The sequence below is a fragment of the Oncorhynchus mykiss genome, chromosome 2 (assembly GCF_057628025.1).
Source record: "Oncorhynchus mykiss isolate SJ-2025 chromosome 2, ASM5762802v1, whole genome shotgun sequence".
Classification (NCBI taxonomy): domain Eukaryota; kingdom Metazoa; phylum Chordata; class Actinopteri; order Salmoniformes; family Salmonidae; genus Oncorhynchus; species Oncorhynchus mykiss.
In genome coordinates, this window is record NC_143023.1 from 22573422 (window position 1) to 22600327 (window position 26906).

The following is a 26906-nucleotide window of genomic DNA, read 5'->3' on the forward strand; positions in this document are numbered from 1 at the left end:
GACATTTGTTGTTACCTTGCTAAAAAGGGAACTAGGGGAGAGAACAATCCCCCCAAGGCCCAAGGAGGGGGTGACTGATGCACAGGCATTGTGGAGACAAGTGATTGGTTCCCCATTAATCACGCCATCCCTTCACATGGTTTGCAATAGGTAAAGACACATTTGCATATGGAAACAATGTTCCCTTCTGACCTCCTTTGCACTATTCTCTTTCTGATATTCTGCACAGCAACAGGGACATGTGATAGACAAGCCTGACTCCTCCCCTCTCTGGGTCCCAGGTGACTGAGACCCATATGAGGGAGGAAGTGCAGTTGGCAACACCAGAGTCAGAAGGGAGACAAGAGTTCAACAGTTCAATCATATAAGCATATTCTGCAGATAAGACATCTTAATTTTCTATGTTACCTAGCTAATTCTGATTCTCCTACCACATTGTATGTGTACTTATTTTAGCAAATGTTGTGTACAACAATACAGTTAAAAGTCACACACAACGTAGGCTACAAACATATTACAACTGTTGCAGGCCAATCCTTTTACTTCATGTATGCTGGGTGTGCAGGCTTATATTCTAGCCCAGCACTAACACACCTTATCAAACCTAATGAGTTGATAGTAATGTGTAATTAATGTTATTAATGTGTATTATTGCTGGGCTGGAATAGAAGTCTGCTCACCCAGTAGATAAGGGAGTGTTGCAAGGTTTTTTAAATTTTAAAAAATACCTTTATTTAAATAAAATGTAATCAAACTATAATGTTTCTTATGGAAAGAAGTATATTCAATAGGACATTTTAGCAGGTGCGTCCTGTCTTCATGGCACGCGCAAACACAAATTTCCAAGACTGTCCCTGTACTAAAACTGATATTTCTTATTTGTTTTTGAAGTTACAAGCCTGAAACCTTGATCAGACTGCTGACACCTGGTGGAAAACATAGGAATTGCATCCAGGGAGCATTCACTTACCCTTCTAAGAGGATGGTCTCTCTCAAAAAAATTCTGGTTGGTTTTTCTTTGAATTTTCTCCTACCATATCTATTGTGTTATATTCTCCTACATTATCTTAACATTTCTACAAATGTCAAAGTGTTTTCTTTCCAATGGTACCAATTATATGCATATCCTGGCTTCAGGGACTGAGCAACAGGTAGTTTACTTTGGGTCATTCAGGTGGAAATGGAGAAAAAAGAGGCCTAGCACTAAGAAGTTCTAAACTCTTTCATTGTTCTGTGGAGACACCATATTCCAACTGATGGCCAAACTCAGGTCGTACTGCATTATTTCTGACTCATGCACCAATTGATGTTGTTACTCATTTGACCAGAGAAAGTGAAATATTCCTTGATATTAAATTAGACACAAGCTGCTAATAATAACAGCGCAAGCTTATCGGAACACTTTGCTATACTCATTCAATGCAGCTGCAGTACTGGTTGTAGGGGGAACGCACATTGTTGTTTTTTTTACAAAAATGCTTGATGATCGAATAGGAATTCCTCTGAGATCAATCAGTAGATCGCTACCGACTGGTTTGTGACCACTGGCCTAGATAAAAAAGAATGTATCAAATGTCATATAAAAAGTCATAATTAAAGCCTAATAACGTTACAACCAAATAACATGTGCTGAGCCTGCTGACACTTAAAAAAAAAAAAATATTCCACTAAGATGAGTTTCAATTGAAACAGGTGAATTTAACTTAGTAGACAAGCAAAACCATCGCCTATGGTGTTTAAGACAATATTGCTGCCGAGGGTTGTTATTTGGCCTAGAATAAACCATAAAACCATAACCATGTTGACTTCCTGACATTGCAGATAGTTTCAGTCTGTGACGTTTTAAAACTGGAATGGAAATTGAGGTGAAAGAACAGGATGTGATGTCATTGTGCGTCATGTTCTATTGAAACTAAATAGGTGTTTGGTTGATGTGTGGTTATGTTCAACTCCCTGCATAAACACATTTTCACAACACTTGAGGTTTTATTTCCTTAACTATCAACGCTGGTTTTACTTTGTACAAATATGAAAGTGGGTTTCAATCAAGACATCAAACCCCAAATGTGGCAGCAAACTTTATAGTGTTGCACACAGTATAGACAGATACCTTCACCAATCTAGATAATAAAATAGGCTATACCCAGCCACAATAAAATCCATACTTTACAACACTCTACTTTCCTGTGGGTGGTGTGTTTATTAATGTGTTATTATAACCATAGACTATCTCTCTGGTCATAGCTGTGACAGAACACATGCGTCTCTCTTGGTGACCCCATTCTGGCTGATATTATAAAATCAAGACCACTATCCCATCCTGTAGTCAGAGGGGAAGAACAGTGATTCAAGAAACAGTGTTTTGTGGGTCATTTGTAATTTTATTACAGTTTTAATTAGCTTAATCAGATCTCCATTGCTCAGATTTCTTGCACATGAATTACATTCTACATAGCTCAGGACAATTGGCCAAATTAGTCAGTTGTCTGACCTCTTCTAGAGCAGAGTATGTCTTTGGTCAAGTTCTGAATGGATTTGAAGATCAGCTCCCTCATTCCAATCAGAGTATAGTCAAAACGGTGGGAGTTCACATTATATACAGTCAGTATCTGTCTGACAGAGCAATATTTTGTTCAGTTGTGCTTGGCGCCACACCATGGACAATTTAGTTAGACTTTTTTATTTTTAAATTGAACATTTATTTAACTAGGCAAGTCAGTTAAGGACAAATTCTTATTTACAATGATGGCCTACCAGGGAACAGTGGGTTAACTGCATTTTTCAGGGGCAGAACGACGGATTTTAACCTTGTCAGCTCGGGGATTCGATCCAGCAACCTTTCGGTTACTGGCCCAACAATGCACTTAGACAGTGTAGGTCTACTGTATCTGAACTGCAGGTTAGACATGTAACCTCTAAACGGTGCCTTAAACAAGCTACTACATTTTTCATACAGTGAGAAAACATGACCCTCAATCCAATTGATAATTACTCAAATAAAAAATACAGAATTACATCCAAAACACAGCATTGTAAAAGGCAATAATGCAGCAATTAAACTCTCCATATAATTGTTTATATTTTCTCTGGTGGGGAGGGGAGGAAGGCCAACAGAAGTATCTTAACCAAGAGAGGACATACAAATGTGTGTTCAGTCACTACAGTATACACCATTCTACATCTGCTAAATGCTGGTAGGAAAACCTTGAATCTTTGGGGAAACACAGGCAAGCTTATTCTCTTCTATGGTTTCAGTAGTATCGATACAAGGTTCAACTGACTTAAACTGTGAACGTACCATGTTTTCATTCACTAAACGGACCTGTACAAATTATACAAAGACTATCTCAGATCTCTAATGATCTTGATGCAGTAACCACAACCTGTGATTCCTACAATCCAAAAGCAATACATGGAAAATTCAAATTTAGTTCAAGTATTTGAACTCCTCTTCCCATATTCAAAGCAGTGTTTGAATAAAGAAACAGAACGGTTTGAGGTGATGAGGGTGAGTCAGCAACATCTCTCCTCTGATGTGATCAATAATTTACTCCCTCGTGTCACAAGTGGTTTCATGGAGTACACAGCAGAACAACCTAGCCATGAGTTATAAATAAACAACAAACATCTAAGGATGTTTCAGGACTGGTGGTGTTTTACAAAGTGCTATTTTCAGAATTCTGAGAGTAATGAAGGATGATTGGTTTTGGTTAGGATCCTCTGTAGTACAGTAGGCCAACAGTAGTTGGAGTTGACACTGTAGATTACGAAGAAACCTCCTACTGTGTATGTGACCATCCAACACAGAGAACTCTCTCTGGGGCCAAAATCATGTAGTGGAAAATAAATTCAACATAAAACCCATCCAAGAGGCAACAATCAGCCATTCAAAAGTGGACAATCCCTTCTTATCTGTATACAGTGAATGATATTGATCATAATAACAGTGACAGAGACTTCAGTGAGACACAACACATCTCCCTACTAGACTAACATTCAACTGGTGTTTATACAGCATCTATATGTTCTGTATTGTATGTTCATCCTGCCTGAAACCGGCTATGTTCCTAAAGATTAACTTGAATGTGCTCGAGCAAATATTGTGGTCCCACCCAATCTGAGCAATAGTCCAGTCCTCGGCATACCTCCTTAGGTGCAACTGTTCCACAATATCACCATGTTGCCAACATCACTATGTTCCCTAATGCTAAAGTCCATTGCACCACAATAATGAATGACATCCCACTGTTCTCATTCAGACCTGCAAATAGTGAAAAGAGACATCCAGTGTTAAACTACAGTGAGATAATGAGGAAGGTATTGGATATGTAGCTTGTCTACTGATTACCGGTTAGTCCTTGGGGTTCTACTAGGGGAGTGATGCCCTCCCGAAGAAGAAATGAAGTCTCAACATCTACCTAAAATACATTCAGTCAGAAGTTAACTGTATCGTCTTGTGCTGGTTTTTTACAACAGTCCGTTTTCAATCAGCCATGTTAGGAAAATGTTCTCTCTCTGAACAGCACAAGTATTATTATTTTTTTATTCCATTACACTGATGCAAAATCATTCTAGAAATGTCTATTTTGAAGATGTTTTTTTTTCTAAAGATATTTACACTGTCCATTTTAATCTGTCACATTTCCATCTTATCAAAAGCAAAGAACAGGAACAACACAAAGACGGTAGCATCATACACCAAATCTGCATGCTTTCATTAAAACAATGGACTTCTCATTACTTTGTTACAATTTTTTAGGTAGCAGTCATTCACTTAATGGAACATTTGGTACATTAGTTCAATTATATAGTTCACATCGCATAGAACAGGCTCTGGGTGCCAGTTGTGTCAGATGCCACAGACTGAAGGAGATGAGATTGGGCTTAATATCAAAAGATCACCAACCCATATTACTATGGATTGAAAATATATGTGGGTAAGTAATAACTAAGTAACAACTAAGTTAATCAAGCTTCAATACCTCACATTCCCAACCTCCTCATCTCTGCTTAACCTTTACAACTGTGCCTGGCTTTGAAAGAAGATGTCCTACATTGACTCATGGAGTTGGGGTTGGCTTGGTGGTCATCATGTCAGAGTCATTGTAGCCAGTTTATATGGAGATTTAAATCCGTTATACTATAATCAGACTATATTGTTTGTTCACATTTTACACCATTTATCTGAACTGGAATATAATGAATCAGAGCTGTAACACAATCCAACAAATAATAAACAGATGACATACACAACAAAGCAAAATGCACTGTTCAACATTGAGTCAGTTTCTGACAAATATCAATCAATTTTATTAAGAATAAGGGGGTCAACTCTAGCCATTCCAATGGTATTCCTATCCAAGCAGACAGGAGTGAATCTCTCCAAAGGAGATGATTGTTACACTGTGGCATTAATGTCCACCCCTTTATTCTAGACCAGAAGAGTAAGAGGATGGATCAGCTGGTAATACATCTCTGTTACTGGTTTACATTCCAAAACTGATGTGGGGACATGGTTGGTCAGAGGATTGGGGCGTATACCCCCTATTTGCTTGTCAAGTTACATTAAAGTGTTGGTCGTAATGATACATCTTAATACATCATAGGCGGTGTGACTGGGACCACCTCTAGGAGGGGAACAAGGAAAGGGAGCGCCTCGTGTGATTGGGCATGACCGGGAGGCCACACCCATCGCCTCAGTTCATTTGCTCAAAGAATTTGTAGGTGGGGTTTTCGTAGCCGTGGTTCTGCATCTTGTTTAGTTGGCGCTCCTCTGGGGTCAGCATGGGGTCAACCTGCTGTGAGACATGGTGGGTCAAAGGTTATACTCATACAGTACAAGTAAATGCTACGGTATAAGGAAGTGCTATCAGCAGGAAGGAGGGGACACTAATGTGCTATAAGCATAAAGTGCCTCTCCTACCTGCCGCTGCAGGGAATACCTGCCTACGAAAAGCCAACTGACATTTACTCCTGAGGTATTGCTCTGCTGCGCCCTCTATAGCCACCATGATTATGATTTGACCCTGCTTGTCATTTATGAACGTTTGAACTTCTTCAAAAATTATCTGGCCTTAATGGCCACATGCATCTCCACCCGGTACAGCCAGAAGAGGGCTGACCACCTCTCAGAGCCGGATTCCTCTCTAGGTTTTTCCTAGCCTCTGTGCTTCTAAATCTGCATTGCTTTCTCTCTGGGGTTTTGGGCTAGGTATCTGTAAAGCACTTGATTACTTGATTGAACCAGGAAGGGCTCATTGAAATTTGAAATCTCTTTTTCAAGAGTGTCCTTGCCAAGATAGGCAGCACCAAGTCATTACACAATTACAGACAGACAACATGAAAAACTACAAGTAGTCTCGTAAAAACCATAGAATTCACAAGAGTATAACAAAATCATAAAACAGCAAATTAAAAACATTGACAGGTCAAGGAATCAGCCTCAAAATCCTTCATCGGTGATTTAAAAACACCAATCGGAACAAGTTGTTCCAGTTTACAAGTGTTGGAAGCATCAAAGTGAGCAGGTGTTTGTTCTTTCTGATTCCCTGCCTCCTACCTCCACGATGCCGTGGCTGATGGTGCCATACGGCTTCCTGCGCACCAGCAACAGACTGATCACCATCACCATGGCGATGGCCACGGCAACCACCAGCAACCCCACCATGGCCCCACGGTTGAACGTCTCCAGGGCGTCTGGTTGCTAAGGACAGAAACATAAAAGGGGAAGAGAAGGCACAAAGAGGGGAAGATGGAGAAATTAGAGGTTGATATCATCATGGGAATGACTTACAATACCACAAGAGGGGACGGGTCCGCCCAGCCCATCCAGACACTTATCTAGGTAGCAGACTCACCAGTTCATCGGTCTGGATCTCAGGAGACTTGAAGACCACCTGCTTGAGCTCTAGAGAGGTGTTAATCTAGAGAGTGAGAGCAAAAGTGAGAGAGGGGGTAATTTAATAGGTCATTACAGAGGAAGTACCACAAAATGAAATAGAACACATTAACTATATCTCTATGGGAGTGGTCTTCCTGCTATGGGAGGATGTTATAGTTTGTGAGTAAAAATGTAGCAGTTGATCACGTGGAGGCTGCAGTGCGACACAAGCTATTTTTCCATATACACTTGAGGAGGTGAGATACAAAATGGGTTGGGATGGAGGGAGAGAAGGAGAGATGAGATGATTGACATAATGTGTCAGCGTAACTCTTGGCTGTGTTGTAAACACAAGTGCAAGTAGGATACCATGTCCGTAAAGTGATGTGTATGTTTGTAATAAAAAAAATAGATTTTTCTTACTTTCTCCTCATATTCATATGTGGGGCTTCTCTCAGATGTGGCATAGTCATACTCATCTGTAGAGGCTGAGTGCAGAGGCAGAAAACACAGATCAACTTCAACGTTTCTGTCTTTGAAAATTACATTTTGGCAGACAAATATCAGATTTCATGTCCCTTCCCTTTAACTCACCTTTCTTAGTGTTGGGCTGTGGGTCTTGACAGGACAGAAACAATAGAGATAAATAAAATGTTAACCTACTGTTTGTATTCAAATAAATTAATTAATTCCTGAACTATTTGAGGAGGAGACATTTTGTGTGTATGTGTGCATTCATGAGTGTGTGTGTGTGTCCCCGTACCGATGCGAGGTGGGTAGGGCCTGTTCTGGAAGGCTCTCTCCTCCTCCTCCTCGTCATCCTTCTCCTCCTCACTCTCGGCAGGAAGCAGCTCCTCGGTGGTGCGTGTCTCAGAGAAGGAAGTGGTCATGAGCTCACTGATATCTCCTCGCTCCGCCTTCACCAGCTCCTCTACAGGGAGGGAGAAACAAGTAGCTTTTAAAAACAGGAAAGCTTGATATACAGTAAAGTATCATGTATTTACGGTAACACTGCGTTATTTACACCTTATATACACCAATCCTTTTTTTTCTGAATGAGAGTTCCCTAGAGAAATGTCAAGATAATAAATAACCTACTAATAGATCATGTGAATTTGGAACATGCAATTTCTTACAAAAGCCATCATGATAAATGCTAGCTTATCTCTTTCTAAATGTCTTATGAAGGAACTAAAACATGAATATAAGGACAGGGGCAGTAACCCCACATCCTGGTCTACATGGCTAACAGGAGAGTAGAGAGGAGTGTAGCGTACGGATATCATCGTGCAGCTCCTCAGCCAAGGCAGGGACCTTGTAGAGTAATGCCAAGCTCTGGTTCATCCTCTCCTCAATCACATGGAGGTGGGTGTAGACCTGCAACCCCAAGAGATCAATGCTGGTTAGGTTCATTACAAGACAAAGCTCCCTCAGCTTTTTACTGAAACGGGCGCGGGGATACACTTTTTTTTATTGTTTCAACTGCTGATTGCCCCTTTAAGAGTTATTTTATGAGTTCCGTTTTTCATGAAGCAGCATCACTGCTTAAGGAAGAGGTACAGTATCTTTTCATCCTAGTATATTCCGGTATATTTTCATTTCACACCTGGAACTTCATCTGCTCAGCCTTCTGGGGGTCGACGGCCTCAATGTGCTGGTAGTGTCTCAGAGTGTGTCTGCGGTCCTTCTGCTCTGCTGCCATGTATCGCTTCAGAGCCTGCAGCACCCGCTCCGGCTGTTGAGAGGAGAGTGATATTATAGTCAGAGAATGGAGCGGGTGGAGAAGGTGTGGTAGAAATGATCAATACACTACAGTCCACTCATACTCTCTGCCTAACAAATATACACTGAGTATACCAAACATAAGGAACACCTTCCTAATATTGAGTTGCACCCCTCCCTTTGCCCTCAGAACAGCCTCAATTCGTCGGGGCATGGACTCTACAAGGTGTCGAAAGCGTTCCAGAGGGATGCTGCCCCATGTTGACTCCAATGCGTTCCACAGTTGTTTCAAGTTGTCTGGATGTCCTTTGGGTGGTGGACCATTCTTGATACACAGGGGAACCTGTTGAGTGTGAAACCCAGCAGCGGTGCAGATCTGTACAGTCATGCTCTCTGCCTAACAAAATGTAGATATCCCTGCTGCCCCTGCTGTCTGCGGACCTGAGGGGGCTCTGCCTGCACGGCGGTCAGGTAGCTCTCCAAGGCCAGTCTGCGGTTGTTGTTGAGGGTGGCCACCACGCGGGCCAGATGGGTCTCCACCAGCCTCTGTCTCTCCCCTGCCACCTGCTCCTCCAGAGTCTGCAACACAGACTGGAAATGCTGGGGGCAGAGGAGAGGGGATCATTGTTGTGTTAATAGGTGTATGAGTGTCCATCTCCCATATGTTCTCCTTTCTTCCATCCCCTCCTCTTCCTATTCCATCTTCTTACCTCATTAAGGGCCTGGCGGTCAGACTTGGGCAGGTTCTTGGACTGGTTGTCAGCCTCAGCCCATTCCTTCATGATCTGAAAAGGCAACGTGCGTTAACGTCATTCACAAACACACTCAGAGCCAAGTACTAATTTCCTCAGACAGGAATCCACGAGGACCATTCTGATATTTGAAATGCTCCATATCTGCCTCAAACTGCAGCTACTAAAAAAGTCTGTCTGTTCTTGGGTATCCACTTGGCTTGGTTTACTAGAAGTAAACAGTGGGACAATCTCAAATGTATACTCCTCGCGTCCTCTCTCCTCGCAACCTTCTCAAAACCCATTGGATGAGAAAGCCAGCGGTCCCGCCCTCTGACCTTCTCCTCCAATGGGTTTTGAGAAGGAGTTGAGGAAAGAGGACATAAAGAGTATTCAATTGAGATTCTCCCATTATATTAATATTGCATTAAAACCTCACTTCAGGTCCCAGAGCAATTTGCCCCCATCTGTCAACAGTGGGTTCTATAGGAGATCACAGATATGGAAACCGCACAGCAGGCCTGGCTTCATCTCATTGGTTCGTTGCCTGTCCAAACCCGCCTCTCCACCCACCTTACCTCATTGATGCGTTTCATTCGACGCTCCTCCAGGTCCATCTTGGCACGCAGGAAGTTGGCGTGTTCGCTGTCGTCCCCTGGCATCTCAAAGTAAACATCCACGCCATCTGTGGGGTGAGGGGTGGGTACTACAGAGGAGAAGGAGGAGAGGGGGATAAGGAGAGGAGGGGAACGAGAGGAGGGAGAATAAAGGATGGAAAACAGAGAAGGAGAGAAGAGAGAGAGATGGAGGTACAGTCAGTGCAGCAGAATGAAAGACAGGGGAAGGATGAGGGAGACAGAAAGATATCCTAATCACTGCCATTACCCAGAGAGACAGAGAGCCAGAGAGCCATTGATCCAGATAGTAGGGTGAGTGGTCAGCATTATTGAGTTGGAGACGAGTAGTGCTGTAAATACATCAGCCAGCCACTCCTATCTAACTCTAACTATATCCAGCCAGACAGATAGGCATGGTGAGTGTGTGTGTGCGTGTACGTGCCCTTGCATGCATGCGTGTGTGTGTGTAATCATCCATAGTCTATTACAGAGAGATAGAGTGTGAGAGAGAAAGTATTGGAGATGCTAACTGGGCACTACAGTTCATTCCCCAGTAAGTAAGAGTAAGTGGGAGATGGGAGAGTGATGTCAGCATTTACCCAGTCTTTTTACTGCCCTGTTAACCACTCTAAGGGTAGCAACTACAGTCTATTCCCTTACGGAGACTGGCATTGAGTGAGAAAGATCCAGACTAGACACAGAACCCTTGACACTACTTAATACGCCACTTCATATAAAGCTTATGCCCATTAAATACTCTCAGATCTAGTTGAGAGGTGGTAAGTAGGGGCTAAAGATTGTTTCTGGACAGGGCAAAGATGTAACTGTGTGATAGAAGGTAGAGGGTTACTCACGGCTGTCTCCCCTAGTCTGGGGTGGGAATGTGGAGGGGTTGCGACCAGCCAGACCCTGGCCTTTCTCATAGTAGAAGGAGTCTGTGTAGTCAGTAGCCTGGTAGGGGCCAGAGTCAATGGAGTACTCATACTCCTCTTTCACTGCTGCTGCTTCTGCAACCTCCTGCTGCTGCTCCTCCTCCTCCTCCTCTTCCTCCTCCTCCTCCTCCTCCTCATCTTCTACTGCCTCCTCCTCCTCTTCCTCCTCCTCCACCACCTGCTCATCCTCTTCCACCATCTCATCATCTTCCTCCTCCATGTCTGCCGCGTCCACATCGGTGTCAGGAGAGGGGCTTGTGGTGGGTGTTGTCACTTTGACTCTGGGAATGGGGTACGAGGTCAAACATTACGATCATCATCATTATCATCACCACAGAGAGAAGGGGTAATGGGACTCACCCTGTGTTGACTTTGGCCTGAGGGTTAAGGGCCTGGGGTCCTGCTGGGAGAATGTCCCCTCCCTCGGTCTCCCCCCTGCCACTGGACCCGCCCCTCCCCGGGCAGCACACATACTCCACCCCACGGAAACGGTCGCTGCACGGCAACAGCATCCCATAACTATGCAGCTCCAGACTGTCTGCTGTGCAGGCCTGAAACAGAAAGAGAGACGATGAGAAAAATATGTTACATGAATCAAGTTGGAAAAGACCAAGGTGAACTAGAGAGGTGAAGGTGAACTAGAGAGACATCAGGGGTGTATAGAAAAAGAGAAGAAATGTGACTGTGATCAAAGGGAACTAACTAGCAGGAGGAATGGAACACGACAGGGAGTAACCTCTTCCTCAGCATGATGAAGGTGAGTTATAAAAACTACAACCTACATCACCTCCTTGGCCTCTAATAAACCGCCTCACCTCCCCGGCCTCTAATAAACCACCTCACCTCCCCGGCCTATAATAAACTACCTCACCCCCCCGGCCTATAATAAACAACCTCACCTCCCCGGCCTCTAATAAACCACCTCACCCCCCCGGCCTATAATAAACTGCCTCACCTCCCGGCCTATAATAAACTAATTCACCTCCCCGGCCTATAATAAACTGCCTCACCCCCCAGGCCTATAATAAACCGCCTCATCCCCCAGACCTATAATAAACCACCTCACCCCCCAGGCCTATAATAAACCGCCTCAACCCCCAGACCTATACTAAACCACCTCACCCCCCAGGCCTATAATAAACCGCCTCACCCCCCGGCCTATAATAAACCGCCTCACCCCCCCGGCCTATAATAAACTGCCTCACCCCCCAGGCCTATAATAAACTGCCTCACCCCTCCGGCCTATAATAAACTGCCTCACCCCCCAGGCCTATAATAAACCGCCTCACCCCCCGGCCTATAATAAACTGCCTCACCCCCCCCGGCCTATAATAAACTGCCTCACCCCTCCGGCCTATAATAAACCGCCTCACCCCCCAGGCCTATAATAAAACGCCTCACCCCCCAGGCCTATAATAAACCGCCTCACTCCCCCGGCCTATAATAAACCGCCTCACTCCCCCGACCTATAATAAACTGCCTCACCCCTCCGGCCTATAATAAACTGCCTCACCCCCCAGGCCTATAATAAACCGCCTCACCCCCTGGCCTATAATAAACCGCCTCACCCCCCCAGGCCTATAATAAACTGCCTCACCCCCCCCCAGGCCTATAATAAACTGCCTCAACCCCCCAGGCCTATAATAAACCGCCTCACCCCCCAGGCCTATAATAAACAGCCTCACCTTTCTTGCATATAATAAACAACCTCAGCTCTCTTACAAAAAATAAAACGCCTCATCTCTCTTGCATATAATAAACCGCCTCACCTCTCTTGCATATAGAAAACAACCTCAGCTCTCTTGCATATAATAAACCGCCTCACCTCTCTTGCATATAATAAACCCCCTCACCTCCTTTGCATATAATAAACCACCTTCCCTTTCTTGCATATAATAAACAACGTCAGGCCCCCCAGGCCTATAATAAACTGCCTCACCTCCCCGGCCTATAATAAACTGCCTCACCTCCCTGGCCTATAATAAACTGCCTCACCTCCCGGCCTATAATAAACTGCCTCACCTCCCCGGCCTATAATAAACTGCCTCACCTCCCCGGCCTATAATAAACTGCCTCACCTCCTGGCCTATAATAAACTGCCTCACCTCCCGGCCTATAATAAACTGCCTCACCTCCCGGCCTATAATAAACTGCCTCACCTCCCCAGTCAATAATAAACTGCCTCACCTCCCCGGCCTATAATAAACTGCCTCACCTCCCCGGTCTATGATAAACTACCTCACCTCCCCGGCCTATAATAAACTGCCTCACCTCCCCGGTCTATAATAAACTACCTCACCTCCCCGGTCTATAATAAACTGCCTCACCTCCCCGGCCTATAATAAACTACCTCACCTCCCCGGCCTATAATAAACTACCTCACCTCCCCGGTCTATAATAAACTACCTCACCTCCCCGGTCTATAATAAACTACCTCACCTCCCCGGTCTATAATAAACTACCTCACCTCCCCGGTCTATAATAAACTACCTCACCTCCCCGGTCTATACTAAACTACCTCACCTCCCCGGCCTATAATAAACTACCTCACCTCCCCGGCCTATAATAAACTGCCTCACCTCCCCGGCCTATAAAAACTACCTCACCTCCCCGGCCTATAATAAACTACCTCCCCGGCCTATATTAAACTACCTCACCTCCCCGGCCTATATTAAACCACCTCACCTCCCCGGCCTATATTAAACTACCTCACCTCCCCGGCCTATATTAAACTACCTCACCTTCCCGGCCTATATTAAACTACCTCACCTCCCCGGCCTATATTAAACTACCTCACCTCCCCGGCCTATAATAAACTGCCTCACCTCCCCGGCCTATAATAAACCACCTCACCGGCCTATATTAAACTACCTCACCTCCCCGGCCTATATTAAACTGCCTCACCTCACCGGCCTCTAATAAACTACATCACCTCCCCGGCCTCTAATAAACTGCCTCACCTCCCCAGCCTATAATAAACCGCCTCACCTCCCCGGCCTATAATAAACTGCCTCACCTCCCCGGCCTATAATAAACTGCCTCACCTCCCCGGCCTATAATAAACTACCTCCCCGGCCTATAATAAACTACCTCCCCGGCCTATAATAAACTACCTCCCCGGCCTATAATAAACTGCCTCACCTCCCCGGCCTATAATAAACTGCCTCACCTCCCCGGCCTATAATAAACTGCCTCACCTCCCCGGCCTATAATAAACTGCCTCACTTCCCCGGCCTATAATAAACTACCTCCCCGGCCTATTATAAACTGCCTCACCTCCCCGGCCTATAATAAACTGCCTCACCTCCCCGGCCTATAATAAACTACATCCCCGGCCTATAGTAAACTACCTCACCTCCCCGGCCTATAATAAACTACCTCACCTCCCCGGCATATAATAAACTGCCTCACCTCCCCAGCCTATAATAAACTGCCTCACCTCCCCGGCCTATAATAAACTGCCTCACCCCCCCCCCCCCAGGCCTTTAATAAACCACCTCACCCCCCAGGCCTATAATAAACTGCCTCACCTCCCCGGCCTATAATAAACTGCCTCACCCCTCCGGCCTATAATAAACTGCCTCACCCCCCCCCCCCCCCCAGGCCTATAATAAACCACCTCACCCCCCAGGCCTATAATAAACTGCCTCACCCCCAGGCCTATAATAAACCGCCTCACCCCCCAGGCCTATAATAAACCATCTCACCCCCCAGGCCTATAATAAACCGCCTCACCCCCCAGGCCTATAATAAACCGCCTCACCCCCCAGGCCTATAATAAACCGCCTCACCCCCCGGCCTATAATAAACTGCCTCACCCCCCCGACCTATAATAAACTGCCTCACCCCCCAGGCCTATAATAAACTGCCTCACCCCCCCAGGCCTATAATAAACTGCATCACCCCCCCAGGCCTATAATAGACTGCCTCAACCCCCCAGGCCTATAATAAACCGCCTCACCCCCTAGGCCTATAATAAACCGCCTCACCTTTCTTGCATATAATAAACAACCTCAGCTCTCTTGCAAAAAATAAACCGCCTCACCTCTCTTGCATATAATAAACCGCCTCACCTTTCTTGCATATAGAAAACAACCTCAGCTCTCTTGCATATAATAAACCGCCTCACCTCTCTTGCATATAATAAACTGCCTCACCTCCCCGGCCTATAATAAACTACCTCACCTCCCCGGCCTATAATAAACTACCTCACCTCCCCGGTCTATAATAAACTACCTCACCTCCCCGGTCTATAATAAACTACCTCACCTCCCCGGTCTATAATAAACTACCTCACCTCCCCGGTCTATACTAAACTACCTCACCTCCCCGGCCTATAATAAACTACCTCACCTCCCCGGCCTATAATAAACTGCCTCACCTCCCCGGCCTATAAAAACTACCTCACCTCCCCGGCCTATAATAAACTACCTCCCCGGCCTATATTAAACCACCTCACCTCCCCGGCCTATAATAAACTACCTCCCCGGCCTATATTAAACCACCTCACCTCCCCGGCCTATAATAAACTACCTCCCCGGCCAATAATAAACTACCACCCCGGCCTATATTAAACCACCTCACCTCCCCGGCCTATATTAAACTACCTCACCTCCCCGGCCTATATTAAACTACCTCACCTCCCCGGCCTATATTAAACTACCTCACCTCCCCGGCCTATATTAAACCACCTCACCTCCCCGGCCTATATTAAAATACCTCACCTCCCCGGCCTATATTAAACTACCTCACCTTCCCGGCCTATATTAAACTACCTCACCTTCCCGGCCTATATTAAACTACTTCACCTACCCGGCCTATATTAAACTACCTCACCTCCCCGGCCTATAATAAACTGCCTCACCTCCCCAGCCTATAATAAACCACCTCACCTCCCCGGCCTATATTAAACCGCCTCACCTCCCCGGCCTATAATAAACCGCCTCACCTCCCCGGCCTATAATAAACTGCCTCACCTCCCCGGCCTATAATAAACTGCCTCACCTCCTCGGCCTATAATAAACTGCCTCACCTCCCGGGCCTATAATAAACTACCTCCCCGGCCTATATTAAACTACCTCACCTCCCCGGCCTATAATAAACTGCCTCACCTCCCCGGCCTATAATAAACTTCCTCACCTCCCCGGCCTATAATAAACTACCTCCCCGGCCTATAATAAACTACCTCACCTCCCCGGCCTATAATAAACTACCTCCCCGGCCTATAATAAACTGCCTCACCTCCCCGGCCTATAATAAACTGCCTCACCTCCCCGGCCTATAATAAACTGCCTCACCTCCCCGGCCTATAATAAACTGCCTCACTTCCCCGGCCTATAATAAACTACCTCCCCGGCCTATAACAAACTGCCTCACCTCCCCTGCCTATAATAAACTACCTCCCCGGCCTATTATAAACTGCCTCACCTCCCCGGCCTATAATAAACTGCCTCACCTCCCCGGCCTATAATAAACTACCTCCCCGGCCTATAGTAAACTGCCTCACCTCCCGGGCCTATAATAAACTACCTCCCCGGCCTATTCTAAACTGCCTCACCTCCCCGGCCTATATTAAACCACCTCACCTCCCCGGCCTATATTAAACCACCTCACCTCCCCGGCCTATAATAAACTACCTCCCCGGCCTATTATAAACTGCCTCACCTCCCCGGCCTATAATAAACTGCCTCACCTCCCCGGCCTATAATAAACTACCTCCCCGGCCTATAGTAAACTACCTCACCTCCCCGGCCTATATTAAACTACCTCCCCGGCCTATTATAAACTGCCTCACCTCCCCGGCCTATAATAAACTGCCACACCTCCCCGGCCTATAGTAAACTACCTCACCTCCCCGGCCTATAATAAACTACCTCCCCGGCCTATTATAAACTGCCTCACCTCCCCGGCCTATATTAAACTACCTCACCTCCCCGGCCTATATTAAACCACCTCACCTCCCCGGCCTATAATAAACTACCTCCCCGGCCTATAGTAAACTACCTCACCTCCCCGGCCTATATTAAACTACCTCCCCGGCCTATTATAAACTGCCTCACCTCCCCGGCCTATAATAAACTGCCTCACCTCCCCGGCCTATAGTAAACTACCTCACCTCCCCGGCCTATAATAAACTACCTCCCCGGCCTATTATAAACTGCCTCACCTCCCCGGCCTATATTAAACTACCTCACCTCCCCGGCCTATATTAAACCACCTCACCTCCCCGGCCTATAATAAACTACCTCCCCGGCCTATATTAAACCACCTCACCTCCCCGGCCTATAATAAACTACCTCCCCGGCCTATAATAAACTACCACCCCGGCCTATATTAAACCACCTCACCTCCCCGGCCTATATTAACCTACCTCACCTCCCCGGCCTATATTAAACTACCTCACCTCCCCGGCCTATATTAAACTACCTCACCTCCCCGGCCTATATTAAACTACCTCACCTCCCCGGCCTATATTAAACCACCTCACCTCCCCGGCCTATATTAAAATACCTCACCTCCCCGGCCTATATTAAACTACCTCACCTTCCCGGCCTATATTAAAGTACTTCACCTCCCCGGCCTATATTAAACTACCTCACCTCCCCGGCCTATAATAAACTGCCTCACCTCCCCAGCCTATAATAAACCGCCTCACCTCCCCGGCCTATAATAAACCGCCTCACCTCCCCGGCCTATATTAAACCGCCTCACCTCCCCGGCCTAAAATAAACCGCCTCACCTCCCCGGCCTATAATAAACTGCCTCACCTCCACGGCCTATAATAAACCGCCTCACCTCCTCGGCCTATAATAAATTGCCTCACCTCCCCGGCCTATAATAAACTACCTCCCCGGCCTATAATAAACTGCCTCACCTCCCCGGCCTATAATAAACTGCCTCACTTCCCCGGCCTATAATAAACTACCTCCCCGGCCTATAATAAACTGCCTCACCTCCCCTGCCTATAATAAACTACCTCCCCGGCCTATTATAAACTGCCTCACCTCCCCGGCCTATAATAAACTGCCTCACCTCCCCGGCCTATAATAAACTACCTCCCCGGCCTATAGTAAACTGCCTCACCTCCCCGGCCTATAATAAACTACCTCCCCGGCCTATAGTAAACTACCTCACCTCCCCGGCCTATAATAAACTACCTCCCCGGCCTATTATAAACTGCCTCACCTCCCCGGCCTATAATAAACTGCCTCACCTCCCCGGCCTATATTAAACTACCTCACCTCCCCGGCCTATATTAAACTACCTCACCTCCCCGGCCTATATTAAACTCCTCTAGCTACTCTCTCTGCTGATACAGTATGGTACTGTATGTTACACTACACCCAGCTGGGTACAGTTAGCTTCCAGCCCAAGTATTTTACTGCAGTCTACACTGCAGTTTAGTTATTGACTCAATTAGTCCAAGTCCAAGTTTAATGTCTTATAGAGTCTATGCTAACTCTCTATAAAGAGTCCTAGTTGTGTTAAAACCCTATTAAAACTTAAGAAATGAATTGAAAAATGAACATGTAATATAATTTATGCATAATTTAATTAACTCTAATATAATCTTAGTTAATATAATGTCACTCCGCCCGCACCTCCTTGGCTATGTTGTGCCAGTAGACGTAGCTCTCACAGACATCCATCTGCTCCTGGTGCAGGAAACGGCATCGGTCTGGAACCAACAGGGCTTCACTCACATACTCACCCACTGCAGAGCGAGAGAGAGAGCGAGAGAGAGAGGGAGAGAGAGAGAGAGGAGAGAGAGAGAGAGAGGGAATGGAATGAGAGGGAGAATATTTAATATTTTAATACTTGCCTTGGTTGATAAAAAAAAATGTAATGATCAAAAACGTTCATGAACCCGAGAGAGAGAGAGAGAGAGAGAGAGAGAGAGAGAGAGAGAGAGAGAGAGACTTGAACTAGAAAGGTTCAGTATTATAAGATAATGCCAACATTACAGTGCCTCTGCACTATTTGAGCTGAGGACAAGGTGGGGAGTGGAGATTGATCCAGAACACCATGGTGTGCTGCTGCATGCAGTTCTACTTTCAATAGCTGCAGGCAGCCAGTCAGTCAGTCAAGGACAGAACAATGTGAAATATGCTTAATTTCAGATTTTCATTTAAGTCATTTGATTACATCGGTCACAATAGTGATTTTTTTAAATGTTGTACTTTACAGACTCTAGAGAAGTTAAAGTTGTATTTATAACAAATAAGCCATATATTATGCATTATTCAGGTGTCAAGTATGATTCAAAACCAAATCAAATGTTATTAGTCACATGCGCCGAATACAGTGAAATGCTTACTTACAGGACCCCAACCGACAGTGTAGTTTAAGAAAATATGGATAAGAATAAGAAATAAAAGTAACAAGTAATTAAAGAGCAGCAGTAAAATAACAATAGCGAGACTATATACAGTGGGAGTCAATGTGCGGGGGCACCGGTTAGTTGAGGTAATATGTACATGAAGGTAGAGTTATTAACCAAACTGGAAGTCTTCCAACTAGCTTGGAAAGACAGTACCGTGCAGTACCGAAGAGCCCTTACTGCTGCTCGATCATCCTATTTTTCTAACTTAATTGAGGAAAATAAGAACAATCCGAAATTCCTTTTTGATACTGTCGCAAAGCTAACTAAAAAGCAGCATTCCCCAAGAGTGGATGACTTTCACTTTAGTAGTGATAAATTCATGAACTTCTTTGAGGAAAAGATTATGATTATTAGAAAGCAAATTACGGACTCGTCTTTAAATCTGCGTATTCCTTCAAAGCTCAGTTGTCCTGAGTCTGCACAACTCTGCCAGGACCTAGGATCAAGAGAGACGCTCAAGTGTTTTAGTACTATATCTCTTGACACAATGATGAAAATAATCATGGCCTCTAAACCTTCAAGCTGCATACTGGACCCTATTCCAACTAAACTACTAAAAGAGCTGCTTCCTGTGCTTGGCCCTCCTATGTTGAGCATAATAAACGGCTCTCTATCCACCGGATGTGTACCAAACTCACTAAAAGTGGCAGTAATAAAGCCTCTCTTGAAAAAGCCAAACCTTGACCCAGAAAATATAAAAAACTATCGGCCTATATCGAATCTTCCATTCCTCTCAAAAATTTTAGAAAAGGCTGTTGCGCAGCAACTCACTGCCTTCCTGAAGACAAACAATTTATAGGAAATGCTTCAGTCTGGTTTTAGACCCCATCATAGCACTGAGACTGCACTTGTGAAGGTGGTAAATGACATTTTAATGGCATCGGACCGAGGCTCTGCATCTGTCCTCGTGCTCCTAGATGTTAGTGCTGCTTTTGATATCATCGATCACCACATTCTTTTGGAGAGATTGGAAACCCAAATTGGTCTACACGGACAAGTTCTGGTCTGGTTTAGATCTTATCTGTCAGAAAGATATCAGTTTGTTTCTGTGAATGGTTTGTCCTCTGACAAATCAACTGTAAATGTGTTCCTCAAGGTTCCGTTTTAGGACCATTATTGTTTTCACTATATATTTTACCTCTTGGGGATGTTATCCGAAAACATAATGTTAACTTTCACTGCTATGCGGATGACACACAGCTGTACATTTCAATGAAACATGGTGAAGCCCCAAAATTGCCCTTGCTAGAAGCATGTGTTTCAGACATAAGGAAGTGGATGGCTGCAAACTTTCTACTTTTAAACTCGGACAAAACAGAGATGCTTGTTCTAGGTCCCAAGAAACAAAGAGATCTTCTGTTGAATCTGACAATTAATCTTAATGGTTGTACAGTCGTCTCAAATAAAACTGTGAAGGACCTCGGCGTTACTCTGGACCCTGATCTCTCTTTTGAAGAACATATCAAGACCGTTTCAAGGACAGCTTTTTTCCATCTACGTAACATTGCAAAAATCAGAAACTTTCTGTCCAAAAATGATGCAGAAAAATGTATCCATGCTTTTGTCACTTCTAGGTTAGACTACTGCAATGCTCTACTTTCCGGCTACCCGGATAAAGCACTAAATAAACTTCAGTTAGTGCTAAATACGGCTGCTAGAATCCTGACTAGAACCAACAAATTTGATCATATTACTCCTGTGCTAGCCTCCCTACACTGGCTTCCTGTCAAAGCAAGGGCTGATTTCAAGGTTTTACTGATAACCTACAAAGCATTACATGGGCTTGCTCCTACCCATCTCTCTGATTTGGTCCTGCCGTACATACCTACACGTACACTACGGTCACAAGACGCAGGCCTCCTAATTGTCCCTAGAATTTCTAAGCAAACAGCTGGAAGCAGGGCTTTCTCCTATAGAGCTCAATTTTTATGGAACGGTCTGCCTACCCATGTCAGAGACGCAAACTCGGTCTCAACCTTTAAGTCTTTACTGAAGACTCATCTCTTCAGTGGGTCATATGATTGAGTGTAGTCTGGCCCAGGAGTGGGAAGGTGAACGGAAAGGCTCTGGAGCAAAGAACCGCCCTTGCTGTCTCTGCCTGGCCGGTTCCCCTCTTTCCACTGGGATTCTCTGCCTCTAACCCTATTACAGGGGCTGAGTCACTGGCTTACTGGGGCTCTCTCATGCCGTCCCTGGAAGGGGTGCGTCACCTGAGTGGGTTGATTCACTGATGTGGTCATCCTGTCTGGGTTGGCGCCCCCCCTTGGGTTGTGCCATGGCGGAGATCTTTGTGGGCTATACTCAGCCTTGTCTCAGGATGGTAAGTTGGTGGTTGAAGATATCCCTCTAGTGGTGTGGGGGCTGTGCTTTGGCAAAGTGGGTGGGGTTATATCCTTCCTGTTTGGCCCTGTCCGGGGGTGTCCTCGGATGGGGCCACAGTGTCTCCTGACCCCTCCTGTCTCAGCCTCCAGTATTTATGCTGCAGTAGTTTGTGTCGGGGGGCTAGGGTCAGTTTGTTATATCTGGAGTACTTCTCCTGTCCTATTCGGTGTCCTGTGTGAATGTAAGTGTGCGTTCTCTAATTCTCTCCTTCTCTCTTTCTTTCTCTCTCTCGGAGGACCTGAGCCCTAGGACCATGCCCCAGGACTACCTGACATGATGACTCCTTGCTGTCCCCAGTCCACCTGACCGTGCTGCTGCTCCAGTTTCAACTGTTTTGCCTTATTTTTATTCGACCATGCTGGCCATTTATGAACATTTGAACATCTTGCCCATGTTCTGTTATAATCTCCACCCGGCACAGCCAGAAGAGGACTGGCACCCCACATAGCCTGGTTCCTCTCTAGGTTTCTTCCTAGGTTTTGGCCTTTCTAGGGAGTTTTTCTTAGCCACCGTGCTTCTACACCTGCATTGCTTGCTGTTTGGGGTTTTAGGCTGGGTTTCTGTACAGCACTTTGAGATATCAGCTGATGTACGAAGGGCTATATAAATACATTTGATTTGATTAAAGTGACTATGCTGAGACAATAACAACAGAGAGTAGCAGTGGTGTAAAAGAGGGGGGCAATGCAAATAGCCTGGGTGGCCATTTGATTAGATGTTCAGGAGTCTTATGGCTTGGGGATAGAAGCTGTTTAGAAGTCTCTTGGACCTAGACTTGGCACTCCGGTACCGCTTGCCATGCGGTAGCAGAGAAAACAGTTTAGGACTAGGGTGGCTGGAGTCTGACAATTTTTAGGGCCTTCCGCTGACACCGCCTGGTATAGAGGTCCTGGATGGCAGGAAGCTTGGCCCCAGTGATGTACTGGGCTGTTCGCACTATCCTCTGTAGTGCCTTGTGGTCGGAGGCCGAGCAGTTGCCATACCAGGCAGTGATGCAACCAGTCAGGATGCTCTCGATGGTGCAGCTGTAGAACCTTTTGAGGATCTGAGGACCGATGCCAAATCTTTTCAGTCTCCTGAGGGGGAATAGGTTTTGTCGTGCACTCTTCACGACTGTCTTGGTGTGCTTGGACCATGTTAGTTTGTTGGTGATGTGAACACCAAGGAAGTTGATGCTCTCAACCTGCTCCACTACAGCCCCGTCGATGAGAATGGGGGCGTGCTCGGTCCTCTTTTCCTTGTAGTCTACAATCATCTCCTTTGTCTTGATCACTTTGAGGGAGAGATTGTTGTCATGGCATCACACAGCCAGGTCTCTGACCTCCTCCCTATAGGCTCTCTCGTCAATGTCGGTATGCAGGGGTAGATCTGGTTTATATTAGTATTGGGACTCAGTCAAAGATGTAGACCTAGTTTGTAGGAGTACTGGAGATGAGGTGCAGGGGTAGACCTGTTTTACAGTTTATAAGTATTCAGGCTTCGGTGCATTTAGACCTGGCTTAGTTGACTAATTGGGTTCAAACACAGGTGCAGACTTTACAGATATGTAAATTGGAGGTGACGTACAGGTGTAGATCTGGTTTATATGAATATTGGGGCTGAAATGCAGAAGTAGACCTGTTTTTTATAAATGTTTGAATCAATATTGGGTTAGATGTGCAGGTGTACACCTGATCTGTAAGAATATTGGGTCTGAAGTACGAGTGTCAACCTGGTTTGTATTAATATTGAGGCTTGGGCACTGGGGTAGACCTGTTTCATATAAGTACGCACATGGATTTCCCTTGTTTATCTGAGGAAAGGGGTGTACACTCTTAGACAAAAAGGTGCTATCTAGAACCTAAAATGTTTCTTTAGCTGTCCCCATAGCAGAACCCTTTGAATGACCCTTGTAGAATGTAGAACCACAGAGCGTTCTACATGGAACCCAAAAGGATTCTACCTGGAACCAAAAAGAGTTTTCCTATGGGGACATTCAAACAAAGAACCCTTTCGGAACCCTCTGAGGGGTGAGGGGTCCTGGCAGTAACTCACCTGGCCAAGCTGGAACTTTTTCTAAGAATGTAGGGTTAAACAAGGCTCATACAGACAATGGGTCTGGATGGACGTCTATTGGCCATTCAAATCCTTTCTGGCAACATACCACTGTACTATGAGTTTATCTATGAAATTATTAGCGTATACAGGTCAGAGGTCACAGGACTAAGATATGCTAATAACAGGGTTGGGGTGTGCAGTGAATAGCTGGATATAGGTTACTGTTGGTGACTTGGGGAATACAGGCCTAAGGAAAATGGGTAAAAGGGCTGAGATCGGCAAGTATTAGGGATGAGGTGTAAAGGATCTGGGGTCTATGAGTAACAAATAGGGCACTCGGGGCTAGGATACGGGTGTATCATTCAGGGTTAGGATACGGGTGTATCATTCAGGGTTAGGATACGGGTGTATCATTCAGGGTTAGGATACGGGTGTATCATTCAGGGTTAGGATACGGGTGTATCATTCAGGGTTAGGATATGGGTGTATCATTCGGGGCTAGGATATGGGTGTATCATTCGGGGCTAGGATATGGGTGTATCATTCAGGGCTAGAATATGGGTGTATCATTCGGGGCTAGGATAGGGGTGTATCATTCGGGGCTAGGATATGAGTGTATCATTCGGGGCTAGGATATGAGTGTATCTGGGTGTAAATGAGCTGAGGTATATACAGTAGATATTGGGGCAAACGTCTGTTAGTGTTATTATAGGCAGAGCACTATGTTCCCATCAGTCACAATTATTTTTTACATTCCTTTCAATTACTGTTATTTTGTAAAGCAATTTGGATTACGTGTTAGGGTTACTAATGGTATAAGATGTGCATAGTGGCATGTTTGGAAAAATGTGGGGACAAGTGGGTTAAAATTCAACACAGACTGGCCCTTTGGTAGACCTGACAAAGCTTTGACAATGGAATCCATTCATATGAACTATTAGACATACTATGTCCGTTTCTATTATTACTTCCCCGAGGCTGAATTTGAACGCTACTTAACCATATCATGGAAATTACATGCTTTGTATTAAACGTAATGATGACATGATGTTACTTATTAATATAATAAAGTTATCCTCCGATATGGGGTGGGTGATCATAGGGAAGTTGTGCAATGTTTTGAGTGATGTTTGTGTAGGGATATGCTGAAGATCAGAATGATGATGATGATGATGATGCTGAGGGTGCAGACATTGCAGACATGTGGTTCTTACCCTGGCAGCGGTAGGGCATGACGATGAAGGGGCGTGTCTGGCAGTGGCCCCAGCCCTTCTTACACCAGGCTGGGATGGTGACGGGGCTGGAGGACTCCTCCACATGGGAGATCTGTAGGGCTGGGTACATCTGGTTGGACAGATGGACGGACAGACAGACGGTGGGAGAGACAGACAGAAAGACATAGGGAGGGAAAGATGGATGGACGGACGATATGGACAGACAGGACATCAGGGAGGAGTTAGGACAAGAGAGAGGAGAGAGACAACAGGGTCAGACAAATTGAGGGGAAAAGGAGGGTTTAGGGGAGAGGCGACGTACAGTAGACAGAAGAAGAGAGGAGGAGAGGGTAAGAGGGAGAGAGGAGGAGAGGGAGAGAGGAGGAAAGGAGGATGGAGAGAGGGAGTGAGGAGGAGAGGGAAGAAGGATAGCACAATCAATAGGGAGAAAGGTAAAAAGGAGAGACTCATGCAACGGTCTGAAACACTTTGGCACTAGGTCTATTTTCTGACTATGCAGGTCGTACACTGATATTCTCCTAAAGTTGTATGGAAAATTCCAGGCTGAAAACAAGTTGACCTATACAATCCCACTTCCAATTATTTCAATAATCCCAATTTCACATCTGACTACTTTCAATTAAAATGTAGGGCAATGGCATAAGCACAGCCCTATAATGAGGTTTAATGGATTGAGAAATGTATTTGGCACGCTGTCTGAGAGCCGGATCCACAGACGTTGAGGAAAAATAAACGCTTTTGTGGAAAAGCAATCACAGACGCATAATGAGCTGGGTAATCACATTACAGCCATTTCAACTGTGTGACTGCTGTTTTCTTTACCCGCCGTGCTTCATTTAGCCACCAGGTGGCGCATGATGTCCTTTTATAAAAACAGGCTCCTTCCTCTTGTTTCAGAAGGGGAGCAGCGAGTCTCTAATCAAACCAAGGCTGTGGCTAGGCCTGGTACGCCATTGATGTGACTTAAGTTTGGCATGCAGGAGACTTTCAGGAATTAGGGGGATAAACGTGGCAGGAGGAAGACCGATGGATGGTAGTATTAATATTCAGGAAATATCAATAAATATTTCCTCCTGACCACCATCACTCCACTATATATACGGAAATATATAGATTTGATAGAACAAGACAAACCAAGTGAGACAGATTGGGAGATTAGGGTTGGTTACTACTACTCCTATTTGTAATGTTGTCTGAGGTATCTAGCTATCTGTTGTTACAGCCTGAATTTTTTTGTCACAGGCCTACACACAACACCCCATAATGTCAAAGTGGTATGATGTTTTTAAATGTTTACAAATCAATAAAAAATTGAGTTAGTAAGTATTCAACCCCTTTGTTATGGCAAGCCTAAATAAGTTCAGGAGTAAAAATCTGCTTAACAAGTCACATAATAAGTTGCATGGACTCACTGTGTGTAATAATAGTGTTTAACATGATTTGTTTCATGTCAACCTCATCTCTCTAACCCACACATACAATTATCTGTAACGCCCTTCAGTCGAGCGGTGCATTTCAAACACAGATTCAACGACAAAGACCAGGTTTTCTAATGCCTCACAAAGAAGGGCACCTATTGGTAGATGGGTAAATATACATATATCCCTTTCAGCTTGGTGAAGTTATTAATTACACTTTGGATGGAGTATCGATACACCCAGTCACTACAAAGATACAGTTGTCCTTGTTTACTCAGTTGCCGGAGAGGAAGGAAACCACTCAGGGATTTCACCATGAGGCCAATGGTGACTTTAAAACAGGTACAGAGTTTAATGGCTGGGATAGGATACAACTGAGGATGGATCAACGACATTGCAGTTACCATATGCCACAATATTAACCTAATTGACAGAGTGAAAAGAAAGAAGTCTGTACAGAAAACATGCATCCTGTTTGCAACAAGGCACTAAAGTAAAACTGCACAAAATATGGCAAAGCAATTCCATTTTTGTCCTGAATATGTTTGATGTTTGGGGCAAACCCAACA

General features: G+C 45.1%; 1 protein-coding gene across 2 annotated transcripts in view; it reads right to left on the bottom strand.

Moving 5' to 3' along the window:
• Positions 1–2360: 2360 nt before the first annotated feature.
• The window catches only part of LOC110538151 (amyloid beta precursor like protein 1), a 63439-nt gene continuing 38893 nt past the window's right edge, over positions 2361–26906 (bottom strand). The window contains exons 3-17 of one of the 2 annotated variants that reach the window (XM_036942697.2): positions 24899–25028; positions 18484–18596; positions 11243–11433; positions 10805–11163; positions 9912–10039; positions 9313–9387; positions 9044–9202; positions 8487–8615; positions 8158–8257; positions 7644–7811; positions 7475–7498; positions 7304–7368; positions 6858–6923; positions 6560–6703; positions 2361–5798 (exon numbers count right to left, since the gene is read on the bottom strand). In XM_036942697.2, coding sequence (XP_036798592.2) covers positions 5697–5798; positions 6560–6703; positions 6858–6923; positions 7304–7368; positions 7475–7498; positions 7644–7811; positions 8158–8257; positions 8487–8615; positions 9044–9202; positions 9313–9387; positions 9912–10039; positions 10805–11163; positions 11243–11433; positions 18484–18596; positions 24899–25028 — 1953 coding nt within the window. In that variant the 3' untranslated portion in view covers positions 2361–5696. The remainder of the gene's footprint in view (positions 5799–6559; positions 6704–6857; positions 6924–7303; positions 7369–7474; positions 7499–7643; positions 7812–8157; positions 8258–8486; positions 8616–9043; positions 9203–9312; positions 9388–9911; positions 10040–10804; positions 11164–11242; positions 11434–18483; positions 18597–24898; positions 25029–26906) is intronic. The other variant, XM_036942704.2, reaches the window with a different exon arrangement.